This window comes from Venustampulla echinocandica (genome assembly GCF_003357145.1).
Source record: "Venustampulla echinocandica strain BP 5553 chromosome Unknown scaffold_2, whole genome shotgun sequence".
NCBI classification, from domain to species: domain Eukaryota; kingdom Fungi; phylum Ascomycota; class Leotiomycetes; order Helotiales; family Pleuroascaceae; genus Venustampulla; species Venustampulla echinocandica.
In genome coordinates, this window is record NW_022474207.1 from 1,529,294 (window position 1) to 1,557,281 (window position 27,988).

The 27,988-nt window shown below is 46.4% G+C and overlaps 9 protein-coding genes across 9 annotated transcripts; 4 read left to right on the plus strand and 5 right to left on the minus strand.

Annotated features, from left to right (window-relative positions):
* Positions 1-3,498: 3,498 nt before the first annotated feature.
* BP5553_04863 (uncharacterized protein) lies at positions 3,499-4,018 on the minus strand (the record flags this gene model as incomplete). The annotated part of the gene is made up of 3 exons (XM_032013486.1): positions 3,499-3,753; positions 3,805-3,873; positions 3,923-4,018. 3 exons carry the CDS (start codon positions 4,016-4,018, stop codon positions 3,499-3,501), a joined length of 420 nt encoding a protein of 139 aa, XP_031870086.1.
* A 3,473-nt stretch (positions 4,019-7,491) lies between these two features.
* Positions 7,492-8,575, plus strand: BP5553_04864 (Oxidoreductase; the record flags this gene model as incomplete). The annotated part of the gene is made up of 6 exons (XM_032013487.1): positions 7,492-7,567; positions 7,627-7,685; positions 7,740-8,117; positions 8,170-8,367; positions 8,442-8,507; positions 8,558-8,575. The coding sequence occupies 6 exons, from the start codon at positions 7,492-7,494 to the stop codon at positions 8,573-8,575; spliced, it is 795 nt and encodes a 264-aa protein (XP_031870087.1).
* Positions 8,576-8,845: 270 nt separating this feature from the next.
* Positions 8,846-11,126, minus strand: BP5553_04865 (uncharacterized protein; the record flags this gene model as incomplete). Its single annotated transcript, XM_032013488.1, has 5 exons — positions 8,846-8,897; positions 8,964-9,775; positions 9,826-10,307; positions 10,360-10,542; positions 10,595-11,126. 5 exons carry the CDS (start codon positions 11,124-11,126, stop codon positions 8,846-8,848), a joined length of 2,061 nt encoding a protein of 686 aa, XP_031870088.1.
* A 1,268-nt stretch (positions 11,127-12,394) lies between these two features.
* Positions 12,395-13,537, plus strand: BP5553_04866 (L-arabinitol 4-dehydrogenase; the record flags this gene model as incomplete). The annotated part of the gene is made up of 2 exons (XM_032013489.1): positions 12,395-12,552; positions 12,607-13,537. 2 exons carry the CDS (start codon positions 12,395-12,397, stop codon positions 13,535-13,537), a joined length of 1,089 nt encoding a protein of 362 aa, XP_031870089.1.
* Positions 13,538-14,247: 710 nt separating this feature from the next.
* On the plus strand, positions 14,248-15,500 carry BP5553_04867 (putative cinnamyl alcohol dehydrogenase; the record flags this gene model as incomplete). Its single annotated transcript, XM_032013490.1, has 4 exons — positions 14,248-14,319; positions 14,378-14,731; positions 14,784-15,363; positions 15,427-15,500. The coding sequence occupies 4 exons, from the start codon at positions 14,248-14,250 to the stop codon at positions 15,498-15,500; spliced, it is 1,080 nt and encodes a 359-aa protein (XP_031870090.1).
* Positions 15,501-16,263: 763 nt separating this feature from the next.
* On the minus strand, positions 16,264-18,272 carry BP5553_04868 (putative Flavin-containing monooxygenase YUCCA3; the record flags this gene model as incomplete). The annotated part of the gene is made up of 4 exons (XM_032013491.1): positions 16,264-16,386; positions 16,443-17,441; positions 17,490-17,596; positions 17,651-18,272. 4 exons carry the CDS (start codon positions 18,270-18,272, stop codon positions 16,264-16,266), a joined length of 1,851 nt encoding a protein of 616 aa, XP_031870091.1.
* A 1,443-nt stretch (positions 18,273-19,715) lies between these two features.
* BP5553_04869 (uncharacterized protein) lies at positions 19,716-21,634 on the minus strand (the record flags this gene model as incomplete). Its single annotated transcript, XM_032013492.1, has 7 exons — positions 19,716-19,999; positions 20,052-20,121; positions 20,181-20,327; positions 20,380-20,922; positions 20,976-21,157; positions 21,214-21,385; positions 21,443-21,634. The coding sequence occupies 7 exons, from the start codon at positions 21,632-21,634 to the stop codon at positions 19,716-19,718; spliced, it is 1,590 nt and encodes a 529-aa protein (XP_031870092.1).
* Positions 21,635-22,834: 1,200 nt separating this feature from the next.
* Positions 22,835-24,742, plus strand: BP5553_04870 (Uncharacterized protein; the record flags this gene model as incomplete). The annotated part of the gene is made up of 6 exons (XM_032013493.1): positions 22,835-22,901; positions 22,950-23,451; positions 23,517-24,053; positions 24,111-24,316; positions 24,368-24,460; positions 24,513-24,742. The coding sequence occupies 6 exons, from the start codon at positions 22,835-22,837 to the stop codon at positions 24,740-24,742; spliced, it is 1,635 nt and encodes a 544-aa protein (XP_031870093.1).
* A 944-nt stretch (positions 24,743-25,686) lies between these two features.
* On the minus strand, positions 25,687-26,931 carry BP5553_04871 (uncharacterized protein; the record flags this gene model as incomplete). Its single annotated transcript, XM_032013494.1, has 3 exons — positions 25,687-25,797; positions 25,985-26,262; positions 26,607-26,931. 3 exons carry the CDS (start codon positions 26,929-26,931, stop codon positions 25,687-25,689), a joined length of 714 nt encoding a protein of 237 aa, XP_031870094.1.
* Between the last annotated feature and the right edge of the window lie 1,057 nt (positions 26,932-27,988).

Consider the following 27,988-nt stretch of genomic DNA (forward strand, 5'->3'; position numbering starts at 1 on the left):
CTAGCCCAGCGACAGGAAACACCAGCGGATGAGTATATGGTCTTCGCCATGGACGGCAAAAATCAAGTAGAAACGAATAAGACTGAACAATTCCTCCAAAATCTGGTTGGCAAACAAAGTGTTAGGCCACCTTTTATCTTGGATGATGAGATTCGATACTGGCTATGCTTCAGTCAGTTGTTTTCCCCGCTGTTCTCCCCTCCTGGATTCTAAAATGGCGGCTTGAGTAATTACTAACTTCACTTGTTCCAGTGACCACCGCTCAGCGCGACGAGGTGGCCAAAAACCCAGGCGTGAAATCCCTCGGGGTAAACCAAAAGAGCGGGTATGGTCCCCACTTGCCTCCCGGCGACGTGCTTCCACCGAGATAGTCGCGGTCAGCCAACCCTCCTACGTAGGTATGCGTGCATTCTATACCAATAAAATATTAGTGCTCATAAGCCCCCTTTAGCACGATCCCAGATGTCCAAAATCTCAAGAACGATGCTTAATTGAGCAACAGCGGTAAAAATAGTTTCGTTTATCACATTGAAGGTGGAGTGGCTTTCAAGAAGCAATCAATCAAATATAAACCCCACTTTGTACTTCTAGGTAAATAAATATACAAAGAAGACGGCGAAGCTGCTATTGAAGCTTAGGCCTTTTGCTAAGCCCCTGAGATTCCATGATCTGGGTCAATTGCCCAAATACGTAATACGTGCAGATCGGCCAGTCCGAGAGCATCTGGGTTACTAGTAATTATAGGAAACAGATGACTACCTGGGTATACTCTGGGCGAAACTGGCAGAGAATATACCCAATATTACCTAGAGTTGACGGGTCAGACTTCCTTGACTACTATCCGTAAGAGATAGGTGCTCGCAAAGGGGTTTTTTCCTACTTTAATAAAGCGTTCTGCACTATCCTTCTAGTTCATTTTAGCTTCCTCTGCCCCCTCTTCCTCCTCATCTTTTATGTTCTTCTCAAGAAACTCTCACCATATACACACAACAATTAAATATAATTCCATGACGGAATACTGCGCAAATATTATATCGGATTATATATCATCATAACGTAGTAAAATATATTAAGACTGGAGAAAGTGAAAATGGAGTGCATAGACCATGATGCGACTTCGAATAACCTCAGTGCCACCTTCAATAGCATTTGAGTATCTAGTAGAAACCGATAGTTCTAACCAATAAGTACATCACTGGAAAAAGTAAAGGAAAACTAAACTCTAATTTGCACTTTAAACCTAGTATGTTGCGCACCCACTCTTGCAACACCATCCAGTTATTTTTCAAGAGCGACATGCATGTCGTATCCCCAGCCTTCTACATAAGTCTTCGAATAGCATTCCAATCAAAACGGCTAGAGCTCCACTTCAGAAAGATAGAACCAGGACACATCCCACTTGTCTTGAGTCGTTCCCCAACCTGATATGGTGTAAGGCCGTTTATTTTCTCGTTACGTTCTGGTCCATAAACTTTGATGATCGCAGCTGACCTGGGATAATTCGTCGCATTTTAGTGCGTATTTTGCTAGAAACTCGGTAACAGCGTGGCCATAATTGACGAGTGTGCTTAAAATAACTTGACCGGTACCATTTATAACGCTCACTTCAGGGACAAGTAGCTCAGCGCCTTGTCCTCTTTAAGCTGTTTCAACCTCGACAAAAAGGACCGTCTCAGGTGACTTTGCCAAAGCACTCTTTACGGCCATAGCTTGATTAGATAGTTTAATGTTATGCATCTGTATGAGGCACGCCATTGTGTTGGGACACTTGGTTTCTACCCCTCCTCTCGACATTCCTTTGAGATATGGATGCTCTCTCGAGCACTGGCAACGAAATTTGTTCATATCCGTAAAGCCTCTCCGCATGTGGATAGCGAGATAGCTTGCCCAGTAAAAGGTGGCATCGTCGTAACACTTGCTACCACAAACAAGCCTCCCCTGCGTGGAGGAAAATACTGTTCGTTTTACAACCACTATAATATAGACGGCAGATAATAGGTTCCCTGAGTCTTTGTCAAGCCACTTTAGATTGCAAGGATCCGCTTCGAATTCAATCCGCTGCCGTGATGATCTTGTATTCTCCCTGGATTCTCAAGCTGTAGTTTGTTCCAAGAAGAGGCAAGAGTACAGGAATGTTTCCGCTTAATATGGTGCTCGATATTGGCCTTTTTTTGCCCAGTCCAAGACCTGCCTTCACATTAGGGTTCACGCAGTACCACCGAAGTCCACCACATATATATTTTAGTCGTAAGTGACGCTCAAAATGTCCAGCTAAACCAAACGTCAGCAGGAATCGTAGGGCATGGCAAATCCAGATGTGTGAGCCAGTCTTCTTTTGACCCCAGTGATGATAGGACTCAGCAATAGGCTTTTTAAAGTCGATTGGTTTACAATTTGATGGATTGTATACAAAATAGGCTGCTTATCAGACTTATAACACTTTACCTCCAAGCTGATCGAACCTGGCGCGTCTGGTCATGTCAGCAAGCATTTGGCCGCCTTAAAGTAGAACAGAGACCATAGTCAAAGTTGAAGGAATGGCCTTCACCGTCTCCCCGAAGCTCTGTTATTGACTTATTCTTTCGAATCTTTCGTCGAGCATTATAGATATTCTTCTCTATGCTAGCCTTGATATCGGCTGAGGTTTTTCCTAACACAGTGCTGGACAGCATAGTATGCTTGATACTAGGATCAACGTAGCTAATGCTGGTTCTACGAAAGCGACCCTTGTCTGTCGGACCGTTGTGGTAAATTTATGTCAGAGGGCTTGTCTGTGCCATCCTGGTCTATGTACTTTGTCGTCGAGGAGCGTGATGACCTAGCCCATTCTGACACGATCCCCAATACCCAATAATCGTCTTTGCAGCCCTCCAAGCTCCGTAGTTCTCACTCAGATACCCCAGCAGTTACCAAGCCCGCTGGTCCTCATGATCTATCTCTTGCAACACGATGCATCGCCGCCCACCTCGCCCATTGCGCACCCGTTCCGACGCTTATCTTTAGTCCCGGGTCGCTGACCCAGCCATCCGGCATGGCATCGTCGTCCTAGGTAGGGCAGATTCTTTGCCCAGGGCCTAGGTCTTGTTTGCGGCGACCCAGTCGGAGCCTAGATGGCTCCAGCTTGCTCATACGGCGATATATGTCAATTGCGCGTGCTTAGTTTGAGAAAGGCATAATTTACACGGCCGAGGCACCGCGACACGTATGATGTGAGGTTGCAATAGGAGCCACGCAGCCAAGACAGATCTATACATGGCCAATCTCAGAATTGGATGCTGACACCCACATCGACACTCTCATATCACTGATTACTTGGAATAGGTGGCGACGCGGAAGTTAAGCCAACTGCAGAGTATATTAATCACAACTAGACTACTTGCAGGTACCTTGATCTTTTTGTTAACCCCACCTCTCTGTATCCCAATACTTGACGTTTGGTTTGTTGCGAAGTCGCGTACAACGCTCCCCGGAACATTAACCCATGCCACGACCAAGGATCTAGCTGGCCTTTCCGTTGTTAATGTTGGTATTGATGGCGTTTGGGTCATTGCTCTTGGTGATGCTAGTGCTAGAGCCTCCGTTGTTGGTGTTGGTGTTAGTGTTGGTTGTTCCGCCGTTGTTAGCGTTACCAGTTTTGTTGGTTTTAGCCTTTCCGTTGTTAATGTTGGTATTGACGGCGTTTGGGTCATTGCTCTTGGTGATGCTAATGCTAGAGTCTCCGTCGTTGATGTTGGTGTTGCTGTTGGTAACTGGCTACACTATGTTAGCGGACATTCGACGTATTGCTGTGTCGTGGTAGCTTACCTCTCTACTCTCAACGCTGCCAAACAAAGGCATACCGACAGCTGGCATAGCGATGACTGCCAATGGGGCCTGCAAAAGTTAACCCTATTCTCTATGGTGATATTCGCAAGTGACTAACAGCGTATCGTTGGACGATGCCACCATAGGGCGTGACGCCGAGGCACATTGCCTGAGCGGCCAGTGCTCCGACAAGAAGGACAGAAGAGGAATGCATTTCAATGAATTTTAAAAGGGAGGAGGGAAGTTTTGCGGGAAACCGGAAATGGTGAATGGAAGAAGAGAAGAGAAAGCTGTCGCGTCAAGCGATGATGTGCAATAGAGATGAAGACAAACGGATAACTATGATAAGATGAAGGGTACGTATATATAAGTAAATGTGTAGATTAGGTAGTGTTAGATATCGAGGCATTTCCGGATGTATTCCAGCCGGAGAGACGGCACTCGGCCTAATCGAGATGACCTACCACACACCCACGTACAATTGTATAATACAATTTGTATTATAGAACATAGGTACGAGTAGTTAGTATGCGAATACGACAACATATGGAACACCACTGAGTTGAATCAAACGCAGCCTGCAAGATCCTGATCTCTGATAGGTAGTCTTGTTCGGATTATACCACATTCAAAACAGAGGTTCGGTATTAATTGGTCTCCAAAGGCGAACCAAGAGCTGTTGTGTTGTAGACCGGGTTTTTTGACCCTGTTGCGGATCACGGCTTAGAGCTCCCGTTTTGGCAAGATCTTTCCAGGGTCCCATCACACATCCTCCGGACCCGTAGCTTAGCGAAACTTCAACGCATCAAACAATAGAGGCCACCCCATTGGTCCTCGTGTAAAACACAACATGAATCATCTGTGACCTTGTCTCCATCTTAGGGCTCGCTCACACTTCCGGGAATCCTTTACTCCCATTGCCGCTTCATACGTGTCGCGGCACTCTGTCTCGTTTGGGCTGTGCTCATCGCCACCGACGTGCTCTAAAGTATCTTCCGCCCTTGAGCCCACAATCTTGCTTCTAGTGTTGTGGTGGGGATCCAAGGGACCACCAATTATTTATCTTATTGTCACCTGTACTAGAATTAGCACGTGGATAAGTGGAGCCACCTGGGCATATAAGCTCCTAGCACTCACTCTCCCCTTTACACACACGTACGTCAATACATGCGATTCACCACAATGCAACTGGACCAGGGAGAAGCTGGCCAGTTAGGATAATTACGAATACAAGCTTAATTTGCTATACTTACATTAGTGACTGGATCTTGTGACTATTAGTCGTCCTGGAATGCCAGTACCTGAGTGCGCCCTGAATATTCACCTCCTCAAAAGAACATTAAACCATGGTTTAGACTTCTTTAGCCAAATGACCAAACGACGATAATCCGACACCGCGCCTACCGCCCAATTGATGACCAGTACCTTGACTGTAGTCTTTTGGTTATTTTATCCACGATTCCTCCTGATAATCCTGAGGGTCCTTCTAGCTCCTCTACAGTGTCTCTAATATTTTGAGCAAGTAAAAATACATAGTGGCTTATTCTGTGCTTTCGTTTCCCATCGACGTCTTCGCGTATCTCTAGCTTCCCATTCCCATATCTCCGGACGTTTTGGCCAAGTCCATTGACCCGGTAAAGGTTTTGAGCGAGATGGAAAAGTCTTATCAACCAGTTCCACCGAGGAACGTCTCATCTCAGAAAAGCCTTCTAGAACAACCGCCGTGACACACGCTTTGAAGCCTCTTTTGCGTAGACACCAAGGATTCGCAGGCCTTAGTTTGGCTCTGTCGTTTTACTCTCTTTGCGGTCGCATTCACACTATTTGCGCTTTTATTCTGTCTGCTCTATAGAGGGACTTCGGATTCGTCCTACACTCGCAGATTTTCGCCATACAGTAAGTTTGGACTTTCCTGAAGACCTCATTGTTCTCTGTGTGACATAGTACGGCTCCAGCAGCGCCGATTGTGTAATACCAAACGTTGCAGTACAACATCACGCCCGTAACAAAAGCGTCTAAATATATCGGCTATAGTCCTGAGGTCAAAGACCTAAGAACTGACAAAGAAGGCTATCGCGTGGGCGTGCAAGTCTTTCGTCAACTACGATGTCTCAACCTCTTGAGACCAGATAGCCACAAGGCAACAATGTTCTGAACCAAGCTAATCCTTAGGCCGCAGTTCACTTTTCAGAAAGTGTCCACTTTAGGTTCCTTGGGAACTTCTTTGGGCTCCTAGAGCATCGTCGTTAAAACTTGACGAAAATAATATAAGATATCAGAGGTTAGATTAGGTGTAATTGGCTGAAAGGGAAGTTAAAGCACATAACGATGTGGTAAATCTTACTTACGATGATCAGGCTAGCTGAGATAAGCTGCTTTGGTCCTGAACTCTCGACTGCGAGTCTGCATATGATATCGCCATATTACTAGTTTCCCACAAATTGGACACATGATGACATCATTGATTTGCCAGTCTTTAACACCCATGATACTCCCTATCTGAGTAGGAATATGAATCTCAGCCCATTGTAGATTGATAGCGTTTCGGCTTTTGGATCGGAGTCATTCCCAACAGTTAGACGCATGTCGATCGCGAGAGTCCTTTCAATTGAAATTCTAATCGCAGACTTTGCAAGCGAACACAGTTTCACTGTGGTCCGGCTTCGTATGTCTCGTCAAGGCAGCATTGTTTGAGAGTGACACAACGCATCCCACGTATGTCAGAGGTATGGTTCTGTAATAATGGGCAAGGGCTTTGAATTATTTGTGTAGAGCATTTGTAAACGTAATTATTTAGCTCAGTTGAGTAGACTGTCAATTACAGTGGCTAGCCACCAAGCTTCGAAGAGTGGAAAGGTAAAGGGAGGAGAACAGAGACTGGCAAGACATTTTGGTCGATTTCTGGTTGGAGCCTGAGTAACTAACAGTAAGACCAACTCAGCCAACTGGAATGAAACTAGCTAGTTTGAGCTAGTAATTTTAACATATTAGTTGGTCGAGCTACTTTGGATTAATCTGACACTGTATATTTTAGGAGTAGAGCTAGCTCCTGGATTAAAAGTTATTTGTTAATGATATTGTGGATTTGAGTCTGACAATCTTGTTGATGGCGCGTGGCCCGTGCCTGATAGCCCATGAATCCAGGCCTGCCCACTTACAGCTTATTCTGTTTTATAAAACTTTTAAAAGTCATGAGCCGGGAGAACGGGGCTAGACCCACTTTCACTTTTCCCATTTGGGTATAGCACCTGTTTAGATCCGAACTTGACAAGGTGCTGTGGAAACGTCAGCACGTGACTTTCTGTGCTAATTAAGCTCGTGATGGGTTCATTCAAATTGAAAAACAACTGTTGCATGACTTAGAGCGTAGAATTTACAATAATTTAGAAGCTGGCCCCTATAGGCGCCGAGCCGTACTTGAGCAAAGACGGCGCATACTATGTGAGCCTACCTCCCTACCTCCAGGTACCTTGAACCTACCAAGGTACCTACGTGAACACTCGCCCGGAAATAGCAGGCACGGCGATCCATCCCCGCATCTCGGAACCCCACCACCGGTTCACGGCGATCATGGAGCGAGTAGGAGATGATTAATACTTGAGATACATCCCCTCGAGTGCATACAATGGGCCCTTGTAAAATCCGAAGATTATTTTTCTTGATTTAACTACGTCGTTAATATACATCATGGTCCTCGAAAAGCCTGATAATAAGCATGTTTCAAAGGTCTTTTCGTTAACGGGGAAAGTGGCCGCCATTACAGGTTCGGCTCTAAGTCCACTTACATATATTTAACATCCAGCTGACTTCATTGCATCATAGGCGGCGCTCGAGGCATTGGCCTTGAGATATCTCGTGGCCTCGCCGAAGCAGGCGCAGACGTGCGTCCAATGACCCTAGACTGATTCTCACTCCTTTCTAACAAGCCTCCCTAGATCGCCATTATCTACAGCTCGACCAGCTACGATGCCGCTGGAATCACGGCCTCAATCGCCTCCGAGAACAACATCAGAGCCGAGTGCTACCGCTCCGATGTCACCGACGCCGCCGGCATCGAGAAGACACTGCAGCAAATCGAGCTCGATTTCGGCCATCTCGACATCGTCGTGGCCAATGCTGGAATCGCATCTTACTCCGCTGCTGAGGATTACACACCAGCTCAGTTTTCTGAAGTCATGAGCGTGAACCTCGATGGCGCGTTCTACACAGCGCAGGCTGCCGCCCGAATTTTCAAGAAGCAGGGAAGGGGTAATATCATTTTCACAGCGAGCGTGAGCGCGATTTTAGTCAACATTCCGCAGAAACAGGCGGCGGTGAGTTTAATGTGGTCTTTCAGAAGAAGGAAAATGAGCTAATAGACGGTAGTATAATGCTTCGAAGGCTGCTCTTGTGCACCTTGCAAAATCACTAGCTGTGGAATGGGTTGATTTTGCCCGGGTTAATTGCGTATCGCCTGGGTTCATCGCCACGGATATGTTGGCGACGCATCCGGAAGAGTGGAGGCAGAAGTGGTTTACTTTGATTCCTGCACAGCGGCTTTGTGATCCTTATGAGTTGAAAGGGGTAAGTGTTGGTTTTGAGAATACACTGGGTCCTCATGCTCTAATACGTTCCTCGACTGACAATGACTGCTGTAGGCATACGTTTTCTGTGCTTCAGATGCATCAAGCTATATGACAGGAGCAAACCTCGTCATTGATGGAGTAAGAGTGTTTTACTTCAAATTAGCGGCAATTGCTAACTGCGGAAACAGGGTTATACCTTGCCTTAAGCTCGAGAACTGTCTTCGCGGCATATTTCATAGATTATTATATGCCCCTTAGGTTACAAATCTGGACTTATTTTTCAAGAAATATATTCTTCGAACAGGTGTTGCAAGAAATTCCGTATAATATCCTCTTGGATCAATATCAGGTTCTATATAACATACTTACCTGCAGTATGGTTGTTCATTCCCTGCTCTTTGGTTATATGAAACGTTAATTTATAGCCAGTCAACTGAATAGAATAATGTTGAATTTGGGTGGTAAGTTTCCACATTTTATTCTAGTGCCTGAAGCTGATCGAAAAAGTCCATAATCGACGAATCTTGCCTATATCTCAATGTCAAGTTAGCTATTTGATATCAAGTGAACCGTAGTAGACAATGAAAAACTCACATAGCAGCATCTTCAACATCAAACTGTCCAGAACGAATCGGCGTCCAGAGCCACGGATACAGACTATTTAGCTGAGTCTGTGGACTTTCCTTCGTCGGCTCTTGCAAATGAACTTCATCATTCTGGTCCAAGAATGCCCCGCAAATAACATCAATAACCTCTAAGCATTTCCCCGCAGCGGGATTTAGATCCGTCATGTTCTTTAACGTCAAGGTGCTCTTGCGAATCTGATCCCGCCATCGAAGCGCCGCCTCGGCCTGTGGATCGTTGCGGAGACATATCACCGGAATCATAGCAGCTTGAAACAAGAAGTATAGTGCGTACCAACAAGCCATCATAGTTCTATGGTCCGGGCGGTTCCAGAAGGCCGTGATAAGATCGATGCTTTCTGCTGCTGCTGCAGTACAGCGTTGTATCGCAACGTCGGCAACGGGAAGCTCATAATTCCCTTGTACTGGAAGAGCTGTGGATGACTGGGTCTTCGGTTTAAGGATAACGCGCTGGATGACAAAGTGTCGATACATTAGGATACGGAAGTTGCGGTATCGCCAATGGAGAGCGGCATGACAAAGTGCGAATTTGGGTAGTTGGAGCACGCTCTCGGAAAAGAAGACTGGGACGGATGTGATCCATTCGCCGATACAGGTATCGTCGAGATCAAGGAGCTCACTTGCTGAAGGGAGTGGTGTAGATATTATACATGAGTAAATGCGAGAAGTTGCAAGGTGGAAGGTTGACTGTAGGCGGAGGTGGGTATATGTGGTTGTTTGCTCCGTTTCATTGGGAATGTGGCTTGTGGAAGCAGTAAGATCCTAATTCTATTAATAAATATACTTGAACTTCATCAACCATGGATACATACAAAATCATGAACGTTCAGTGGTAGGGCGACCTCGATGCCACCAGTTGGAGTATCCAAAGGTCTGGAAAAGGTGATCGTAGCCCCAGCATCGAACACGAATAGACACCACCACGTCCGCCTTTTCTGTTCTAGTTTCAACAAGCTAGTTTCCAAATTATTGAACTCTTTATGCAATCCAATACCCATTGCCATACGTCTCGCCAACCCTAAATAATTATATCCCGAATTCGGCTTGTTACGCTTTTGAAGATAATTTGCCATCAGGGCCATTGCCTGGACGAGGATAATGCTTCCAGTTTCAAGCATATCAACCGAAAACCTCTTCTTTGCTTCCTCGAATAACGCGAGATCTACTTCCGTTGATTCCACTGCTCCACAGAATGCACCGAGTGCTGCAATCACATAAAGTAGCACGTGCCAAGCATTGTGTGGGGGTCGTTGGATGACTTCCATAAACTCTGCTCGAAAGGTCGGCTCATGAACTGCTTCTATATTAGCTAAGGTTGGAACGTAAAACGACTTGGAGAAAATTACTTATTGGATAAGATACGTGATATGTCTGAAAATAGGCATCAACAAAACTTTCTAACCGGCTCGGAGCAGGCTCCGAATGCAAAACAGATGTATTATAGCCAGAAAATCGAAAGTTCTTTTGCAAAGATGAGCTCAATGGTCCGGTATCTGTTAGTCGCAAAAGTGCTGCCCCAGAAGCAACTCCTATCTCTAAATTTAGCCACTTCTCAGACTTGGAAAAGATGGTGGAATATACCAAGATAACCACCCTCATCATTACCGCTGGTGAGACTAGCCATTCCATCCGGGGAACTCTCTTCGCCGGGGGCACCAATTCGCTCATCCCACTCAAACAATCCATGTGGTGTAGTTGACTCGAGAGATACAACGGCACGCTTCGTCATGTTTGGCCGAACTTCTTGACTCCGCACTGCAGATGACGGCCACGAGGAACTCAGCCCATTGGAACTAGACACAGGCTGTGTATCCGATTCAAAGTCTTGTCGTATTGTATCATTAGTAGTTTCTGTGGTGGCGAAGGATTGAAGCTGGCCGGCTATCGATGAGCTTTCGTCATGAGGCGTGAGAGCGACCGGATTCTCGCTTCCATATAAGTTCCGAGAATCCCGACTTGAAGCTTCCGGAATAGAAACTTGACAAGACGTTGGAGAGAGAAGCTGTCTGGCTCTTGCTTGAGGACGAATTTGTTGAAGCAAGGCCTTTGCCCGAGCGAGCTCTGCTTCAACCTCCGTGAGATGCCTGAACACGCAGATTAGCTTTACGTGCATTAGTCGCAGGTGGATTTGATTCATGCCTTCTTGTCAAAGGAGTCTTCCACTGCTTTTCGTAAACACAATGTCGATGATACCTCGAACATTGAAGGCACGCCGGTAAGGCACGATTGCATCTACTCTTCCTCCTCTTACATTCGGTGCAGACCTGTTCTGCCCTCGGGCCTGAATCGGGAGTGTCAATGCTCACCTGGCGTATTTCTTCGCTCATAACGCGTGACATGGTTGGGATTCACATTCCCTCGTAAAATGTATAATAGTATCGCCTTCTTTTACTGTTTCATTGTTATTATCACCATGAAACTCAATGGTATTGTCGGGTGGGGAATATCAGGTGACCGAGGCACACTCAGAGCCTTGATAAGGATTTGCATTTTATTCCAGTATCCAGACTAAGGCTAGCTCTTTGAGCATTTCCTCAATTCCCTACAAACTTAGTAAGAAAAGGGGTTGTGGATCGTCGTAATAGATCAAGTATCTTGGGAGATGATATGTGGCTGACCCCTGAGTCTATCCCCTGAGTCTATCCCCTGAGTCCTTGCAGTTGCTAACCGAGAGTTGTCGAGACCAAGTGCCAAGGATTGTCGACGAAGAATGGGGTTGTCCAGCATCACAACAGTCTAATAACGCATCTAGAATGCCGTCGGCGGGCCATGTCTTGCGTGCGGAGAACTCGCACCAGATGTCAGCTCTACCCCTCACTACCCCATACTAATAATAAGTCAAGATAATATAGCGTCTACGAGCGAGTTGTGGGGATTATGGACAATGGAGTAGCTTCAGAAATTGCTGGTGCTGGCGATCTTTAACTCCATGGGGCGGTGGGCGACGGGCGCCGCTCGCCGTCTGGGCAAATAGCAAGTGAGCAGCCTCAAACTACGAGTTCACGAACATGATTCTCAGGAGTTAGAACAATTGTACTCAGGCGACAGAAACTTAGGGCATCCCACTTCTACGGGAATACGATGCCGCATAAATGGAGTAGTAGTCAAGCTAAGTACATCGGAAACTGAAGGCAGTTAGTTACATCGCAGTAAAATCTTTCCCAACACGTGTGATGCCTCGATTTGATAGCGTCGGAGTTCTAACACCGGAGAGATCTTTCAAGGCAACTACTCTGCTTGCTCTTAGAGCCAAGAGCTCGTGCCACGATTTTATGTGGCGTAGAGCGCAATATTAGGTCGTTGAAGACCCCTTGGAATAAAAATGAATAACCTGTGTGGAATCCCCGGAAGACCGATATTCTTATTTCAACCACAGTAACAATGTCGTCTTCTCTGAAACCAAACATTGGAGTGTACACCAACCCTGCACATGACCTATGGGTTGCAGATACTCTACCCGACGCTCAGAATATCGAGAAGGGGGAGTCTTTGCAGCCTGGCGAAGTCACCGTTTGCATCAAGACTACCGGTATTTGCGGGTGAGTGTTCTTATCTACAGACTCGGTGGGCCAAAATCGCTAATATCGTTCAAGGTCTGATGTTCATTTCTGGCATGCTGGCTGTATAGGACCTATGATTGTCGAAGGCAATCATGTCCTCGGCCACGAAAGCGCCGGCATCATTTTGGCAGCCCATCCATCCGTCACACACCTCAAAGTCGGAGACAGAGTGGCTATCGAGCCAGGTCTAATCTGCAATGAATGCGAACCTTGCCTCACGGGTCGATATAACGGCTGCGAGAAAATGAAATTCATGTCCACGCCTCCCTATCCCGGGCTACTCCGCAGGTACCTCAATCATCCAGCTATCTGGTGCCACAAAATTGGCGACATGTCGTTTGAAGAGGGTGCACTTCTTGAGCCTTTGAGTGTTACTTTGGCTGCAATGGAAAGGAGCGGTGTTAGGCTGGGCGATCCTGTGCTTGTTTGTGGTGCTGGCCCTATTGGTCTTACTACGCTTCTATGCTGCCGCGCAGCGGGTGCAGAGCCGATTGTGATTACGGATATCGATGAAGGACGACTGAAGATCGCAAAATCACTCGTACCATCTGTGAAAACTGTTAAAATTGAGCGAAAATCTCCAGAAGACTGCTCCAAGGATATCGTGTCGGCCATGGGTGGTATTGAGCCCGCTATCACTATAGAATGTACCGGGGTAGAAAGCAGTATCTCAGCTGCGATCTGGGCTTCCAAGTTTGGAGGAAAGGTCTTTGTTATTGGAGTTGGGAAGAACGAGATGAATATTCCGTTCATGCGACTGAGTACGCGCGAGGTGGACTTACAGTTTCAATATCGTTACTCCAATACGTGGCCGAGGGCAATCCGGCTAATGCAGAGTGGGATCATCGATATGAATAAGCTTGTTACGCATCGTTTTAAGTTGGAAGATGCAGTAAAGGCATTTGAGACATCCGCGGATCCTAAGACGGGGGCTATTAAGGTGCTGATTGTCAATGAGGATTGATAGCCGCTCCTATTGTTCTGCTCTCAGAAGATTTTACTAGTTCTTAGCCATTTATTTTGAAAATAGAAATCGACAAAGTAACTCATTTCCATGATGTAGAAGCAGGCTTGCACAAGTCATAGGACACTTTGAACACGAGTGAAAATCAAATAAACCCCTGTTGTCAATAACTGACGGGTATTTTTGTTTTGGCTTGCATTGTTTAATGCAAGTACCTAGAATTTTATATGGACTGCCTGCCATTTATTATATTAGGCGCGCCTTTGTTATATTATATAATTATAGCAACTGTAAGGATGACGAGACTAGGTTGGTTATCAGTGATACGTTAAGCTTATACTGGTTGATTTTCTTCAGCTCCACCTATACCCGGTTTGACAGTCACTTGATGCCAGCATAGCAAACAAACAAAACAACGAGCAAATACCCAAGGAACACGTTAGAAGATGATCTCAATAGCGGGTCCTACGAGTAGTTCGCTCCCCGCCTTACTCCACAAGATCTACGGTTCCACTGAACCGGAGGATTTCGGTCCCTGCGCCCGCAAACCAAGCCACGGTTGCGGATTTCGATGCCCGGCCGGACGTCAACGGCCGCCGCCCTGTTAGCCAGTTCTAGAGTACAGGTCTATATAATGAGGTTCTCGTGAACCGCTCTTTATCTCAGCAGCTAAAACATTACCTCATAATAAACTTTCCATAACCCTCAAAATGTATCCAGAATCTTTCACAGGCTACCAGGTTGATAGCTCCGAGACATGGACCACGTTCCATAAGAGAGAAGTACCTAACTCTCCTATCACCGAAACCGCAAATTCCAAAGATTTACTAATTGCCATAGTTCCAACCAAAACCTTTCGAAGACTACGATGTCGACGTAGAAATTCAAGCCTGCGGTATCTGTGGTTCTGACATTCACACCATCACCGGCGGATGGGGACCTAAGAATTTCCCCCTCTGCGTTGGCCACGAGGTCGTCGGCAAGGCCATCCGCGTCGGCCCAAAGGTCACTCTTATCAAGCAAGGCCAAAGAGTAGGCGTCGGTGCCCAGGTCTTCTCCTGTCTCGATTGCAGACAGTGCAAAAATGACAACGAGACCTATTGTCGCCATCAAGTAGACACTTATGGCGCCAAGTGGCCCGAAACGGAAATTATCTCTCAAGGCGGCTATGCGAGCCATATTCGCGCTCATGAGGTAGGAGTTTGTCTTTTAATTTTGCTTCTACGGTGGTTAATTGGAGATGCAGCACTGGGTCTTCCCCATTCCTGACGCGCTCAAGACTAGTCAGGTAGCCCCTATGCTGTGTGCTGGCTTGACTGCGTACTCGCCGTTAGTCCGCAACGGCGCCGGCAAAGGCAAGAAAGTAGGCATAGTCGGACTAGGTGGCATCGGACACTTCGGGGTGCTATTTGCCAAAGCCCTCGGAGCTGAGACATGGGTTATTTCACGGTCCCATGCCAAAGAAGCTGATTCGTTGAAAATGGGCGCCGACGGCTTTATCGCCACTGAAGACAAGGACTGGAACGAGGCTCATCGTATGACTTTTGATCTAATTGTAAATACAGCAAATAGCAGCGATGGGTTTGATTTGGGCAAGTATCTTTCGCTACTTGATGTCCACGGCAAATGGATCAGCGTGGGGCTGCCAGAGGGTTCGGGACAGGAGGTTAAGTCGAATATGTTTATGGAGAATGGATGTTTGATTGGTGCGAGTCACTTGGGATCCAGAAAGGAGGTGCTGGCTATGTTGCAGTTGGCGGCCGATAAGGGAATTGAGAGTTGGGTGGAAGAGATTCCAATTTCGGAAAAAGGACTAGCTGATGCTGGTAAGATTCCTTTTCCAATTTTGAAGAATCGATTGTCTCTGGAAGCTAACATTGATCATTTAGTGACAAGAATGAAGAATAATGATGTTCGGTATCGATTCACTTTGACGGGATATGACAAAGTCTTTAGTTCTTAGTATAGCGACAGTATATAGGCGCGAAATAAAAATTAGACATTTAAGTTGGCTCATCATATCAATCACAAGGTTTACCTTAGCTTAAAAGCCTTTTAGTAACTTTAGATTACTTTCCAGATTATCAGAACTGTTGGGCTGTGATTTTATGCCCGAATTTTGCTTCGGTTCTCACGTACTCTGTCGCACCGAAGGCGTTTGACAACGATTGAACACTTGGACAGACCCTAATAGAGCTGGAATAAAACGAGAGGGCCCATCGGTTATTAGTGGTAAGCTTCTATCCTATTTAGTCCTAATTCTATCTAAATAATATAAATATAATATTTGAAAATGAAACATACGTAATAGTTATTAACAGGGCGGATTATCAATGTTTTCTGTCGGCCCCTCCGGCAACAGCCCCCAGAGGGCCAGCGGAGCGTCACAATTGTACGACATTACCAAACACTAAGTCGACGAATGTATGACGCTCCGATGGCACTCCGGTATCTGCTGCTGCAGAGGCCGGCCAATATTGACGGCCGAGAAACTGCTCCATTACTCCCGTCCACGCCATTCAATCCTAATCTAAACCAAGAGCTATACATATTCAGAGCAAACACGTATTCGTTAATACCCACATCTGGTCAAGTTCATAATGATCATTATTGAATAAATCTAATGGGATTATAAAGCAAAGATAGGCAATATTGGTAAACAGAAAAGAGCTTTCAACCATGGTAACCGGTATGCTCTGCTTCTATACGCTTCAAAGACGCCGAATTTAGTGAGTAAGGCCCTCTTCAATAGCCTTGATCTGCAAAGCCACAAATCTTGAGTAGGTGCGGCAAAGCGCCAAACTACCTCCCATAAACCAGAAGCCGGGGTGTCCACTTGGTCTCCACATCTATAAGAATAGGTTAGTTATATACTTACAAGGCAGCTGCGATGGAATAAACTTACAGCATTAACCTCGCCTTCCTCGTCCAGATCCCAAACATCCTTGAGTCGATCAGCAACCACATCGCCGAAGATCTTCTTCGCGCTCGTTCTCATATTATCATATCCAGTTGCCAAGACGACAATATCTGCGTTGAGCTTCGAGCCGTCGGCAAGAACCAATGCATCTTCTTCAAAGTGAGAGATGCCGTCCGGGCTCTGCTTGACAGCAATCTTGCCGTCGATAATCAATCGGCTGCAGCCGACATCGATATAGTAACCACCTCCACGGGTGATATACTTCCTATAGATGCCACTCTTATCATTTCCAAAGTCAATCTTGAACCCAGCTTTCGTTAAGCCCTCGATATTTTCTTTCTCGGCCTCGGCGATACGGGTGGTAAGGTCGACGTTCAGCGCAAACTGCACTGGGATCGGCAGAGACTGGCCAGCAATATCTGCATCCTCGATTGGCGGGCCGGTCTCATCGTACATGCCCTCATGGAGCATGAAGAGGCCCTTGGCTGCGGAGATGACATAGGTACCTCTGCGCTGGACCATGGTAACCTCTGCGCCGTTCTCGTAGAAATTCTGGGCAATGTCGTGGCCCGAGTTGCCCGTGCCGATAACGACGACTTTCTTGCCGGCGGCATCACCGGTCAGCGATGCGTCCTGGTGCCAGCTGGCGTGGTAGGCTTTGCCTTTGAAGTCGGACTGGCCGGTGAAAGTGGGGATCTTGGCTTCGCCTGCGTGGCCGGTGGCGAGGACGACATGCTTCGGATGGACAGTTCGGGTGCTGCCATCACCTCGGACTAGCTCGACAGTCCAGGTTTTGGTTGCATCATCATATGAGGTGGATCCGGGCTTTGGGTATGACTTGGTCCAGACGTTGAGCTCCATCAATGAAGCGTAGGCTTCGAACCAGTCTCCAAGTTTGTCTTTGGCTGTAAATAAGGGCCAGTTGGCGGGGAAAGGCATAAATGCCATGTGAGTATACTGGACAGGATCATGCGTGACGAGTGTCTAATGACTTGTTAGTGATGGTTCAAATGGGCAAGTGTTTGTACTTACTCTATATCTGTTGCGCCAGTTGTCTCCGACTCTGTCGTTCTTGTCGACCAGCAGAACAGATGTGCCGAGTGCTTGAAGCCGAGCTCCCAGATTCAACCCAGATTGGCCTTGTTATAAATTAGCCATGTATTCAGATTACAACTGAATTTAATGGGACATACCTGCGCCTACAACAACCACTGTAGGTTCCTCATCAAGGAATTCCATTTGTCTCTTTCTTCTCTCCAGCCAGTTGCCCTTGACAGCACCGCCTAACAAGGAATTGTTTCCTCCATGTGCTCTTCTAGCCCAAGCTTTTTCTTCAAATCCCTTCAATTCTTGTAGAGCAGTGTACATCATACATGCCTTCCAAACACCGTCTTGGCCTTGAATAAGCCTCAGCATTCCAGAACCACGACCAACTCGAGTTTCAAAGTCGAACATCGACTCAATCCACTCCACTCCGTCGATTGGAGTCCCCAGACTTGGGGCGAATTTTCCAGACTCTCGAAGTCGAAGGTTGTGAGGGGTTGTGTGTGTTAAGTTGTCAGATAAATAGGCGGACACCTTGTCTAATCCATGGACCGTTCGAATATCCCATGACAGCGCGAACATGTCCCGCCACCAAGAGTCCTGGTGTAGAACGCGTCCGAGAGCAGAAGCATCCTTACTGAGCAGTATAGATTCCAGGCTGGCAATCCATTGTTGTGCGATTGCGGCAGGAGATGGTGGTGGTGTCACTTGAGACTTTACAGCTGGCTTGGAAAAGCTCGGAAGCTGGATTGTGTGGCGCTCAGCAAACATTGTGTACAGATGGGTAAGAGGAATAGTGTAGAGTGGTTTGTGTCTGTAGAGAGGAAGTTATGAGGTACCCGGGCAGTCCTTTATAGCTGAGGAAGGGCTGTTGGCCAGGCCATACGGCCCATATTTGAATCCACGGGAATCTACATGGCGCAGACAATTGACTCTCGAGTTCGGATCCCGCATCACCGGATGGTATGTGCATAGCAAGATGAAAAGGGATGTGACCGTGTTGCAGCTTCAATGATGGGGAATGCTTGCATCAAATTGCATGGCAGAGGCTGTGAGACTGTGAGGCTGCTTGCCTGCTTGGTTGCTTGGTTGCTCGGGTTCAACATGGCCCGTCGCTGTTGGGCAAAGATGGACCGGGAGACGCGACGAGGGGTAAAGGGGTACGCGGTAGCTGTGGACATTACGTAGGTACTCGAGTAGCCCATTGACCAAGGACCTAGGCAAGGTACTGTACATGTACGCACCGGATACTGTTTCCGTGATAGGCGTTTGAGATACGAAGTACGAATTCCTCATTCTGTGCTATGTCCGGTAGTCTACTACCAAACAAATAATGAGACATCTACGAGTACTCGAGTACTCTAACCGAGAATATGACGGACGAACCTTGGTTTCTGCGATCGGCAGGGCGGATCCGGAGTCCCGCACTGCGGCGTTCAGTGCCCCACAGATCATAGATGGATCATGAATCATGAATCATGGATCTGTCGCCGTCCATGAATGGGGTAAATGGTTCAAAATAGATCGTCCATTCTACCCAGTTTCATCTAGGTCTGGTCGAGACCGAGCATATTTTAATATGAAAGACGTTATTACTCTCCGCTATAAGACTGCAAATAAGCCTAACCCTGCTACCAGGTTCTAAAAAGAGTTCTGGATCCAACTTCTAGTCCATTGAGAACCTTTAGTTATTACTAAAGCAAAATATACCGCCAACGTGTGACAACACATCTAACTTATTGGTGGTATAAAATTATATGCGTTCAGACCGTACATGCTTTATAAATGGAAATTATATTCCTTTCTTGACATGTTTCATTTCCACTTATTGTCTTGTCTGTCAATGTATTCAAAATCTCTAAAAATTACTAATATTCTATTAATAATAAATTTGATTCTTAGTTTTGCTTCTTACTCTCGGAAAAAGTAAAATAAACCCTAGAAAAATGTAATTCGAACTTTACTCGCAATTGGCAAGAAGTAGACTAGCCTATAGGGTACTTCTCATGTGCCGTTACTAGATACCTAACTTACGCCTTCATCTTTAAGATTCATTTTGTTTCTCGAAGTAGTCCGATATAACAGTATATTAATCAAAATCTCGGATTTATAAATAATAGCATTCAAGTATCTCTGAACAACATCAAGAAATTACCACCACCAAATTCCCTACCCAGTCTTTCTCTACGCCAGCGCAGACCTAGCTCGAGCTAATCATGTAGAATGATTGGAAGCAGTGTCCTCCAAGTGCTCCACATAGACCGGGTCCTTCATGTCTGACCCCTTCCTATCAGCAGCAGTGATACGCCTCCTCTCAGCATCAATTGCCTCCTGAGGACGACTTGTAGATCTTGCGATCTTGTCGCTGATGGGAATGATAGTCTTGTGGCCGGAATCCTTGTCGAAATAATCGTCGAGATCCTCCAGTGTGCGGTTTGCGGTCTCGGGATAGAGGAAGTAGACGACTGGGACGAACAGGAGGTTAAATGCCGCGAAGACTGGAGTGGTTGTTAGCTTGGCGGATACTGGTGTTAGGGTGGGTAGACTTACTGATGTAGAAACGGAAGCCGATGTTCCTGATACCGGTTGGGGTGAACTGGGTGCAGACAAATCCAAAAAGCTGAAGACTGTTAGAAATGATTCCTGTTGATTTTGTGCTGCGGATGTATCCAAACTTACCCAATTAGTCGCAGTTGCAGCAGCTGCACCTCTTGTTCTCATCGTAAGAGAGTTGACCTCGGCCTGGTATACCCAAGGAACCATTCCCCAAGTGCATCCGAATGCTGCGTAGTAGAAGAAAAGGAAAGTAATAGCTACGGCGCCCCACTATAAACAGTTAATATACGGCAACATAATATATGCGGATAAGGTTTCATACCTGAGTAGGGGCAGTTGTTAACATCGCAACAGAAATGGCGACCATCACGTAGGCCAGGCACTGCAATCCAAGTCCACTTAACATGAGCGATCTCCGACCAAAGTTCTCAATCATCCAGAAACAGAGTCCCGATGAGATCATATAAGAAGTGGCGTTACATCCAGTCAATATCCTAGCTAGGAGTTCGCTGAGACCGAGATTCTCAGTAAGAATAATGGGGAAATAGTAGTTGAGAGCATTGATACCGCCGAATTGTTGCATGAACTGTCCTCCGCAGCCAAGAAGAAGTCGCTTGAGATGTGCTGACCGGTCTCGGGACAAGATGACCTCTTTGAAAGTGATCGCGGATTCCTGTTCAATCTTGTAGGATTCTTGGATGGATCTCAACTCGAGGAGTACGACCGGATCGTCGATGGCGAGGTCTTTTCCTAGGTAGCGACGGAGAGCTTCTTGAGATTCATCAACTCTGTCTTGCATGATAAGCCATCGCGGAGACTCGGGAACAAATTGTAGTAATGTTACAAGTGCTAGTGCAGGAACGAGCTGCATGTAAGAATTAGCTGGTTGTTAGGTAGATATGATACTGGGATGCTTACCTGGAGAGCGAGTGGCAATCTCCATTGGAGACCATTCGTAGCAAAAGAACACCCAAGTGTAAGCCAACTCGCAAGACAGTAGAAGACCACGTTGTGAAGGACAACTATCACGGATAGCTTTCCACGTCTTGACCCTCTACATGACTCTGCCTGGAAGATACCACATGTAGAACTAGTCATTCCTATACGATCTTTTTGTTAGTCGTCAGGAAATGGGAGATGAATCAGAAATACTGACCATTGCCAAAGCCATTTATCACCCGTCCAACAATGAATTGTGGAAATGTAGTAGCAGAGAATTGAAGTATGGCACCGATGGCCGAAATAGCAGCGCCGACTCTCAGCGTATTCTTACGACCAAGACGATCACCGAATATAGCAGCTATCAAACAGCCGCCAAGATTACCGAGCTACAATCTTCGTTAGCTGAGATCAATATATACTATATACACATCTGGGTGACGCACGGAGAAGCAGCTTGCGGTGATACCTTGGATATCAGAATTTTTGGTTTGCGGGAACGTAGAGATGAAATCGGATCCAATAAGGATTCCCGAAATAACACCTTGGTCATATCCATACCAAGCTTGTGCAGCTGCGTTGGTCGCTGTGAGGACGATCTCAAGCGACGGCCCACTGAATCTATCTGCAATGCCCATGTTGACGGATATGCCACACCAAGTAGTAAAGAAACTTCAGGTTGGTATGAATAGGAGTTGAGAAGCTGATGAAATGTGAATAACTATATATATTAGTTTTGGCTTTATGCCTTGCTAACTTGCCAAGTACAAAAGTACGGGGTATGGGGTACGGGGTATGGAGTATGGGGTATTTCTCCAAACTTTCCGACTCCCATGTCTAGGCAGGTTTTAAGAGGACATGCAATGCAGGCCACGCGTGAGAGTCCCGTTACCCTGCACCCCAATATCAAGGTCCACATACATACTACGTAGTTCGTAGTGAGACATCGCAGTTTAGCACGACACTGGAAGCACGGACGAGGCCATACTCGAGCAGACTCGCGGTTGAGATGGCCCGCCGGAGGTCGAGGGGAAGGCTTACGTGGGACGAGGACTGGCTGCGGTAGCTCGGTAGTGGTTTAGGGAGTATGAGTAGTGGGGTGGACGGGACTCTGGGGAACTCGCGGGGATAACATGGCCCGGAATCCACATGGCCCGCGACTTCGGCCCTGTGCAGGTCACTGGACTGTTCCCCGTACCCCATAGAACTGGTTTATCCCCGCATATCCCCGCACCCCAACCTCGTAGCGACACGGCCCCGCAAGTCGCCCAGTACTCTATGGGCGCTGTACACGCTATACACAGGCTCACACTGCACTGATCGGCATTGTCCCACTAAAGCTGCTCCACCACATTCTCAAATCCCACCTCCGGCCTCCAGTCTCCAATGCACTTCCTACTCTCTACTCCCAAGGATAATCATAGTGGCATCTCGAGACAGCATCAAACAAAATATACCTCTGGCGAAAGTACGTTTATATAGCGAGCATGGAAACTAGTAAAGTTGTGTAAGTGACTAGGTTCTTTGACTTCTTTCTATATTTATCTTGTCCCTGTACTTAGACGGAAATCGAGCCCCGTTTTCCATGAGATTCCCCTGGTATTCTACTTTATAGCTCTATTTTTCTACCAGACGCTAACGGGCCATATCTGAAGATGTTCGACCTGTCGGCAGAGAAAGGTAAAGTGTGATCGTCAGAAACCAAGTTGTGGATTCTGTATAGAGATTAGTCACACTTGTCGCTATGTCTCATCGGAAAGGAAAAGAGGCTTGCGAGCTGGATATGTTTCGGCATTAGAGCGCCGTCTTGGTATGAGCACTCACTGCGTCTGGCATGTATGCCTTGGCTGACCCGGAATGCAGACAAGCTGGAAGAGGAGGTCGTTGTCCTGAAATCTGAGCAGCGTACGTGTCCGCGCATTCTCCGTCGACAGGGTCACTAATGAAGGATAGAACGGGGGTATATCGATATTATTCGGGCAGTGCCGACGGCACCATCGGATCATGACGGCGTGTTTGATAATGCGTCGCCTGCAACATCCTCACATTCTAGTAGTCGGACTAATGCAGTATCTGATCGAGGTTCAATATCTCAGCAAACACTGAGCGACCTCTGTAACACGTGGTTTGAGCGCTATCATTCCTGGTTTCCTATTCTTCACAAACTTTCATTACTTGAGGAGGTTGAGAACAATGCCGCCCCCTTGGTTGATTCGCCTCTAAGTATCGTTCTCAAAGCCATCGTAGCTGTCACACTGCCTCACTGGTGCCTATCAAACCCACCGAATCGAGAGCAACGCCTGGAGCTCTCTACACAGTTTCGAAATGAAGTTATTATGCAAGCTATTGGCAGTTTATCGCTCCAATCGTTACAAGCCATCCTGATAATAACCAACATCGACTATGGTGCCGGGAAGCTTTCCGAGTTCTTCAACCTTCTTGCACTATGTAAAAGGTCAGCGAATATTCCTCGACAAGATGGAGTCAGTCATTGAGAACTCGCACTGACACAGAAATCAGGATGGGCATTCAGCTCGGGTTACGAGATCTGGTAATCAGCAGTTATGATAACTTTAGCAAACCGTCAATGCTACCACCGCGTATGCTTTCATTACCAGCAACATTAATAGAGCAAGAAGAGAGAGTTCGAGCATATTGGATGACCGAAGTCTTAGATAGCATGTCTTCTCTCGGCGCAGGCTGGAATCTCGGTTTGTCACAGCCGGTAGATAAAGCATGGTTTCCATGCAACGAAACAATATGGGCTTTCCCCGAGGACGCGAAAGCGTTTTCCTCTTTTGGCGACTCTGAGGTCTCGTCAGCATTCTCGTTATATCTGTCACTAGTTACGCGCCAGCTTTATCAAGTCCACCTGTTCCTCCAACAATCCTTCGATACGACGTCGGCGGTTGATAGAGTTCGGTGGCAAGAGCAGTGCACATCTGTTGACGAGTCCCTGAGGCAATGGCGTAGCTCTGCTACCACTATGCATAGTTTGAGCCAGGCCAACAATTCTTCTGATTCGACTTTGGTGATGATCACTGTTACTTTTGATGCGTAAGCTTTAGTCTTGTATTTATATACAACAAGAAGAAAGACCTGACAATATAACAGGGCTATAGTTTCGCTATACCAACGGTTAGCGTTACCACCGATGGGTCTTGGTGAAGTCCATGGGCCGTGGTACCATGCCATACAGCGCTGCCTGAGCGCGTGCGATGATATGAGCACGGTAGTGAGAGGTAGTAGTGACGCCGATCTCGAAAATATTAGTCCCTACATGATATTCTGCATATTCGTAGCGGCCCGATTTTATCTCGGTACGATCTGCCATCCAACTTCGAGACATCTCAGTACTAATAAAAGAGTAGTCCACGCGAAGATCCTATCCGTCGAAGTCCCTCGAAACCTAGACTTGCTCATCTACGGCTTAAAGACTTGTGGTCAAAGGTGGTACTTCGCACGTAAGTATAGTTGATGTTAACGAGATTCGGGTGGTTGCTAATAACAGCATAGGACGTCTGGAGAAGGTCTTGTGCACTGCTGTAGCGGAGAAGAAGGTGCCGCTAGCACTGTCATCCTTGCCGTCGCAATTCTACGATTTGCAATATTCTTCGCTGGATATTGACGAAGCTCTTCGAGTATGGGCCGATCGCCTGGATCAAGATTATCGTACCATCTCATTTGACCCTATTAGGGGCTCCCCACGGTCTATAGAGGGGCCACAGGATGCTAGAAGTTGCTAAATCCCGTCTTTTCATGTTCAAACGGCGCATGGTTAGGCACTGAATGTCGAAAGAGTGGAAGACTTGCGGAATGCTTGCTATTGGAGCGAAATATATGAATTATGACTGTAAACACCCAATACGCCAATCAAGACAATATAACCGGTGATAAAACGTGCGTAAATCATGGACATGTTAGGCACACTATTTTTCCAGGAGTAAGTATGCGAATCGCAGGTCCCGCTACACCAGCAAGGCACATACCGTCCTTTCCCATCGCCGCATCGTTTCAATGTTGGCTGGCCGCCATCGTAGGCTAGGTCGCCTAGAAATAAAGTTTTATGAAAATCCGAAAATATATCAGAACCTAGACAAAGAAATCCATAGTTGAAAGAAAGCGTGTTGTTTTAAGTAGGGTTATAAAACTCTGCTATTGAAAGTTGACTAGCACTGTAGCAAGTTAAAAAGGCTAAGGATTTATATCATTTTAAAACCTAGAAATACAGAGTGAGAAGGCAGCCTTTAAGTGTCTACAGACGCCAGCATATTTAAAATCTTCCAACGCAATAATGCTGTGAGAGACATCAAATAGAATAATAATTTAAAACAAAGAACTAGAAGCATATATTGTAAGAGACCAAAGATACCAAAGACCCAAGCCTTGAAACACGTGTCCAAATCACATAAACTCCAGAACAGAACAAAACCAAGTGCTAAACAACCATTCAGCAACTCTTGACTAACCATCCTTTGCAACGGCCCAATTGCGTAATCGGCAAGGCAAGCACCTACTGCAATTGGGGTAGGAATGGTACCAAGCCCCATGCGGGGAATGAGACTGCTTTGACTCCCAAAAACACTGACATAGCGATTGCCGTAACCGCTCCCATGTGGAGGTCATCATATATTTGGAAATAGGGTGCTGCAGCCCGCAGATTGTCTGAAGTAGGATCAGAGCCCCAAATTCAGCTTACCTGCGCGAGTACCGCGTCCCAATCAGCTTGGCTGTCGGTCAAGTACCCTCCGTCTCTGATGTTGGGGTCGACCATAAAATCGACACCTCCCCAGGCGAAGTACTATTCATGTTGTTAGCATAAAGAAAAATAACATTTTACGGTAAGAGTTCCGGAGCTAGGAGCTATCTCGAGAACTGCAGTTGGATCTTGCACCCCCATTATCATTTTATCTTAGCGTCCAAGACGTCACCCCGCTCCGCAACTCACATATAAAGAAACAGAAAATTCGTAAGAAAATAAGACACACCTGTTTACCCTTAGTTACCGTTGTCCTTCCATGGATCGTGGAGTTGTTACTTGTGACAGGTGCTCCCATACCCATCTTGAACACATGGTTTCCAGTGCTGTTTCCGAGGTAGGAAAATTGCGATTCAGTGCCATCCGGTCTGGTAAGTCCAAATACGTGCACCGAGTCCTCGTTCTCTATTGCCACATCCGAGTAATTTAACTCCAGCTGGGTATGGTCCCAAATTCCATGATGGCTAACGTTGTGGCCAATCATCACTCCCAATTCGTCCAACGAACCTTAGAGTTGTGGATGTATGTCTCTTCGGTTATTGATATAAAGATCAACAACGTTTCCAAACTATAGTGTTAACTTAACCCCCGCAGCAGCTACTGTGATAACACTGGAAATAATTCCTCATAGACAATTGATTGTATTCGAGGTATTATCATGAAAGTATTTGCATGCTGCGACCATATTCCACCATGCCATCGTTTGGATAAAGGGCTAAACGTATATAGCGGCGATGTTCATCCTGCTATTAATATCTCCCAAGCGATCTCTCTTTGCTAACTCGCTTGGTTATTCATTAGTATCCATTTCAGAACAACCCTCGAACCTCTATTGGTTGGGTGGAACTCACTCGCTGATCGTACCGCAATCGCAGTTGTTTCAACCTTTCCTGGTGCTGCCACATCATTGTGCAACGATATATCGGTAGATCTAGGAACATTTGCGGCCGACGGCAAAACTAGTTCTGGGTATTGCGCCCTGATAAATTCTGCACAACGTCTAACACTTGGTGGTGGCGGGTGAAAAATCAGACCATAAGTTAGAAAAAGATTAAGAAAAAGTGTGAGAGCGAGGAAGTGGACAAGTCTCTTGGACAGGCGGATATTAAAAAGAACCTGCTTCATCCTTTCATCGTAGCTCTTGGAATGGGACGGGAGAGTTGTTTTAAGGTCCATGTTGATGGTGCTTGTCTAGATATCGACAATAAAGTACGCGTGTTGTTTGATACAAAGAACTGTTTAGAATCTTTGGATCAATATTCGAGAACTAAATGAGTTTAAAGGGTTCCATATCACACCTATCCGAGTGGTTTTGAATCGTGGCTCTCATCACAGCCTCCTGCCGTAAGCACAGCCTTCATCAGAATGTTGGTGTTTGACATGTGCGGTCTAGATACTAGTTGGTCTGACTCGGAGGCCGCCCCTCGCTCACCTACCTGAGCATCGCAGCCTAACGGGCCTCTTAAAATAATTCTCACTATTCCTACTGACATGTCATAAGTTGCAATTACGGGGTAGCCCAGTAATTTTGGTTAATTAATTTACGCAGTCGGCCGTAGCAGTGTTGCACAAATCATAAACGATTAGCCAGTAAATAATTTTGAGCTCGAATAGCGGCGCCAAACTGGCCGGGCTGAGCCAAGCATGGGTCAGCCTCGCCGCTTCCTGCATCGCCAACAACCACAGTGTCCAACACCACCAACACCAACACCAATGTCCCACCGCTGCCACCGCCATCGCCTTCACAAGGTCAATAAATCCATCGATGTCGATTCGAAATAGCTTGTAGCTAAGAGCGAAGGTGATAGACTGATAGCTCTGCGCGCGGTGAGAAGGAGGAAGGTCACAGGTTGCGTTAATTGTACGAATAAAATATGAAATCATTTTGAAAAGACGCAAAGCAGCCTCTAATTATGGAAAAGTTTGAGTAAAGCCTTAACTATATGGCGAAAATCACAAGTATAAAAATTTACAGCGATACTCCTAGTAATATGTGCGATTAACGTTAATTCGCGAAAAATCCGACCCTTAAAAGACTCAACCTCGATTTCACGGCTTTATAACCACGCTTCTAAAATTTAACTCCTTCGGAATTATGAATTAATAATACTTTCTGGTTCCTTATATGTGTTCATTTTAACATATAAAAACGTAGCTAGAGACAATTCCTAAAAGGAGCGTAGAGGATACTACTGGACGTTAGCCGCTAAGCCTACCAAGCTTTCGCCGAGCC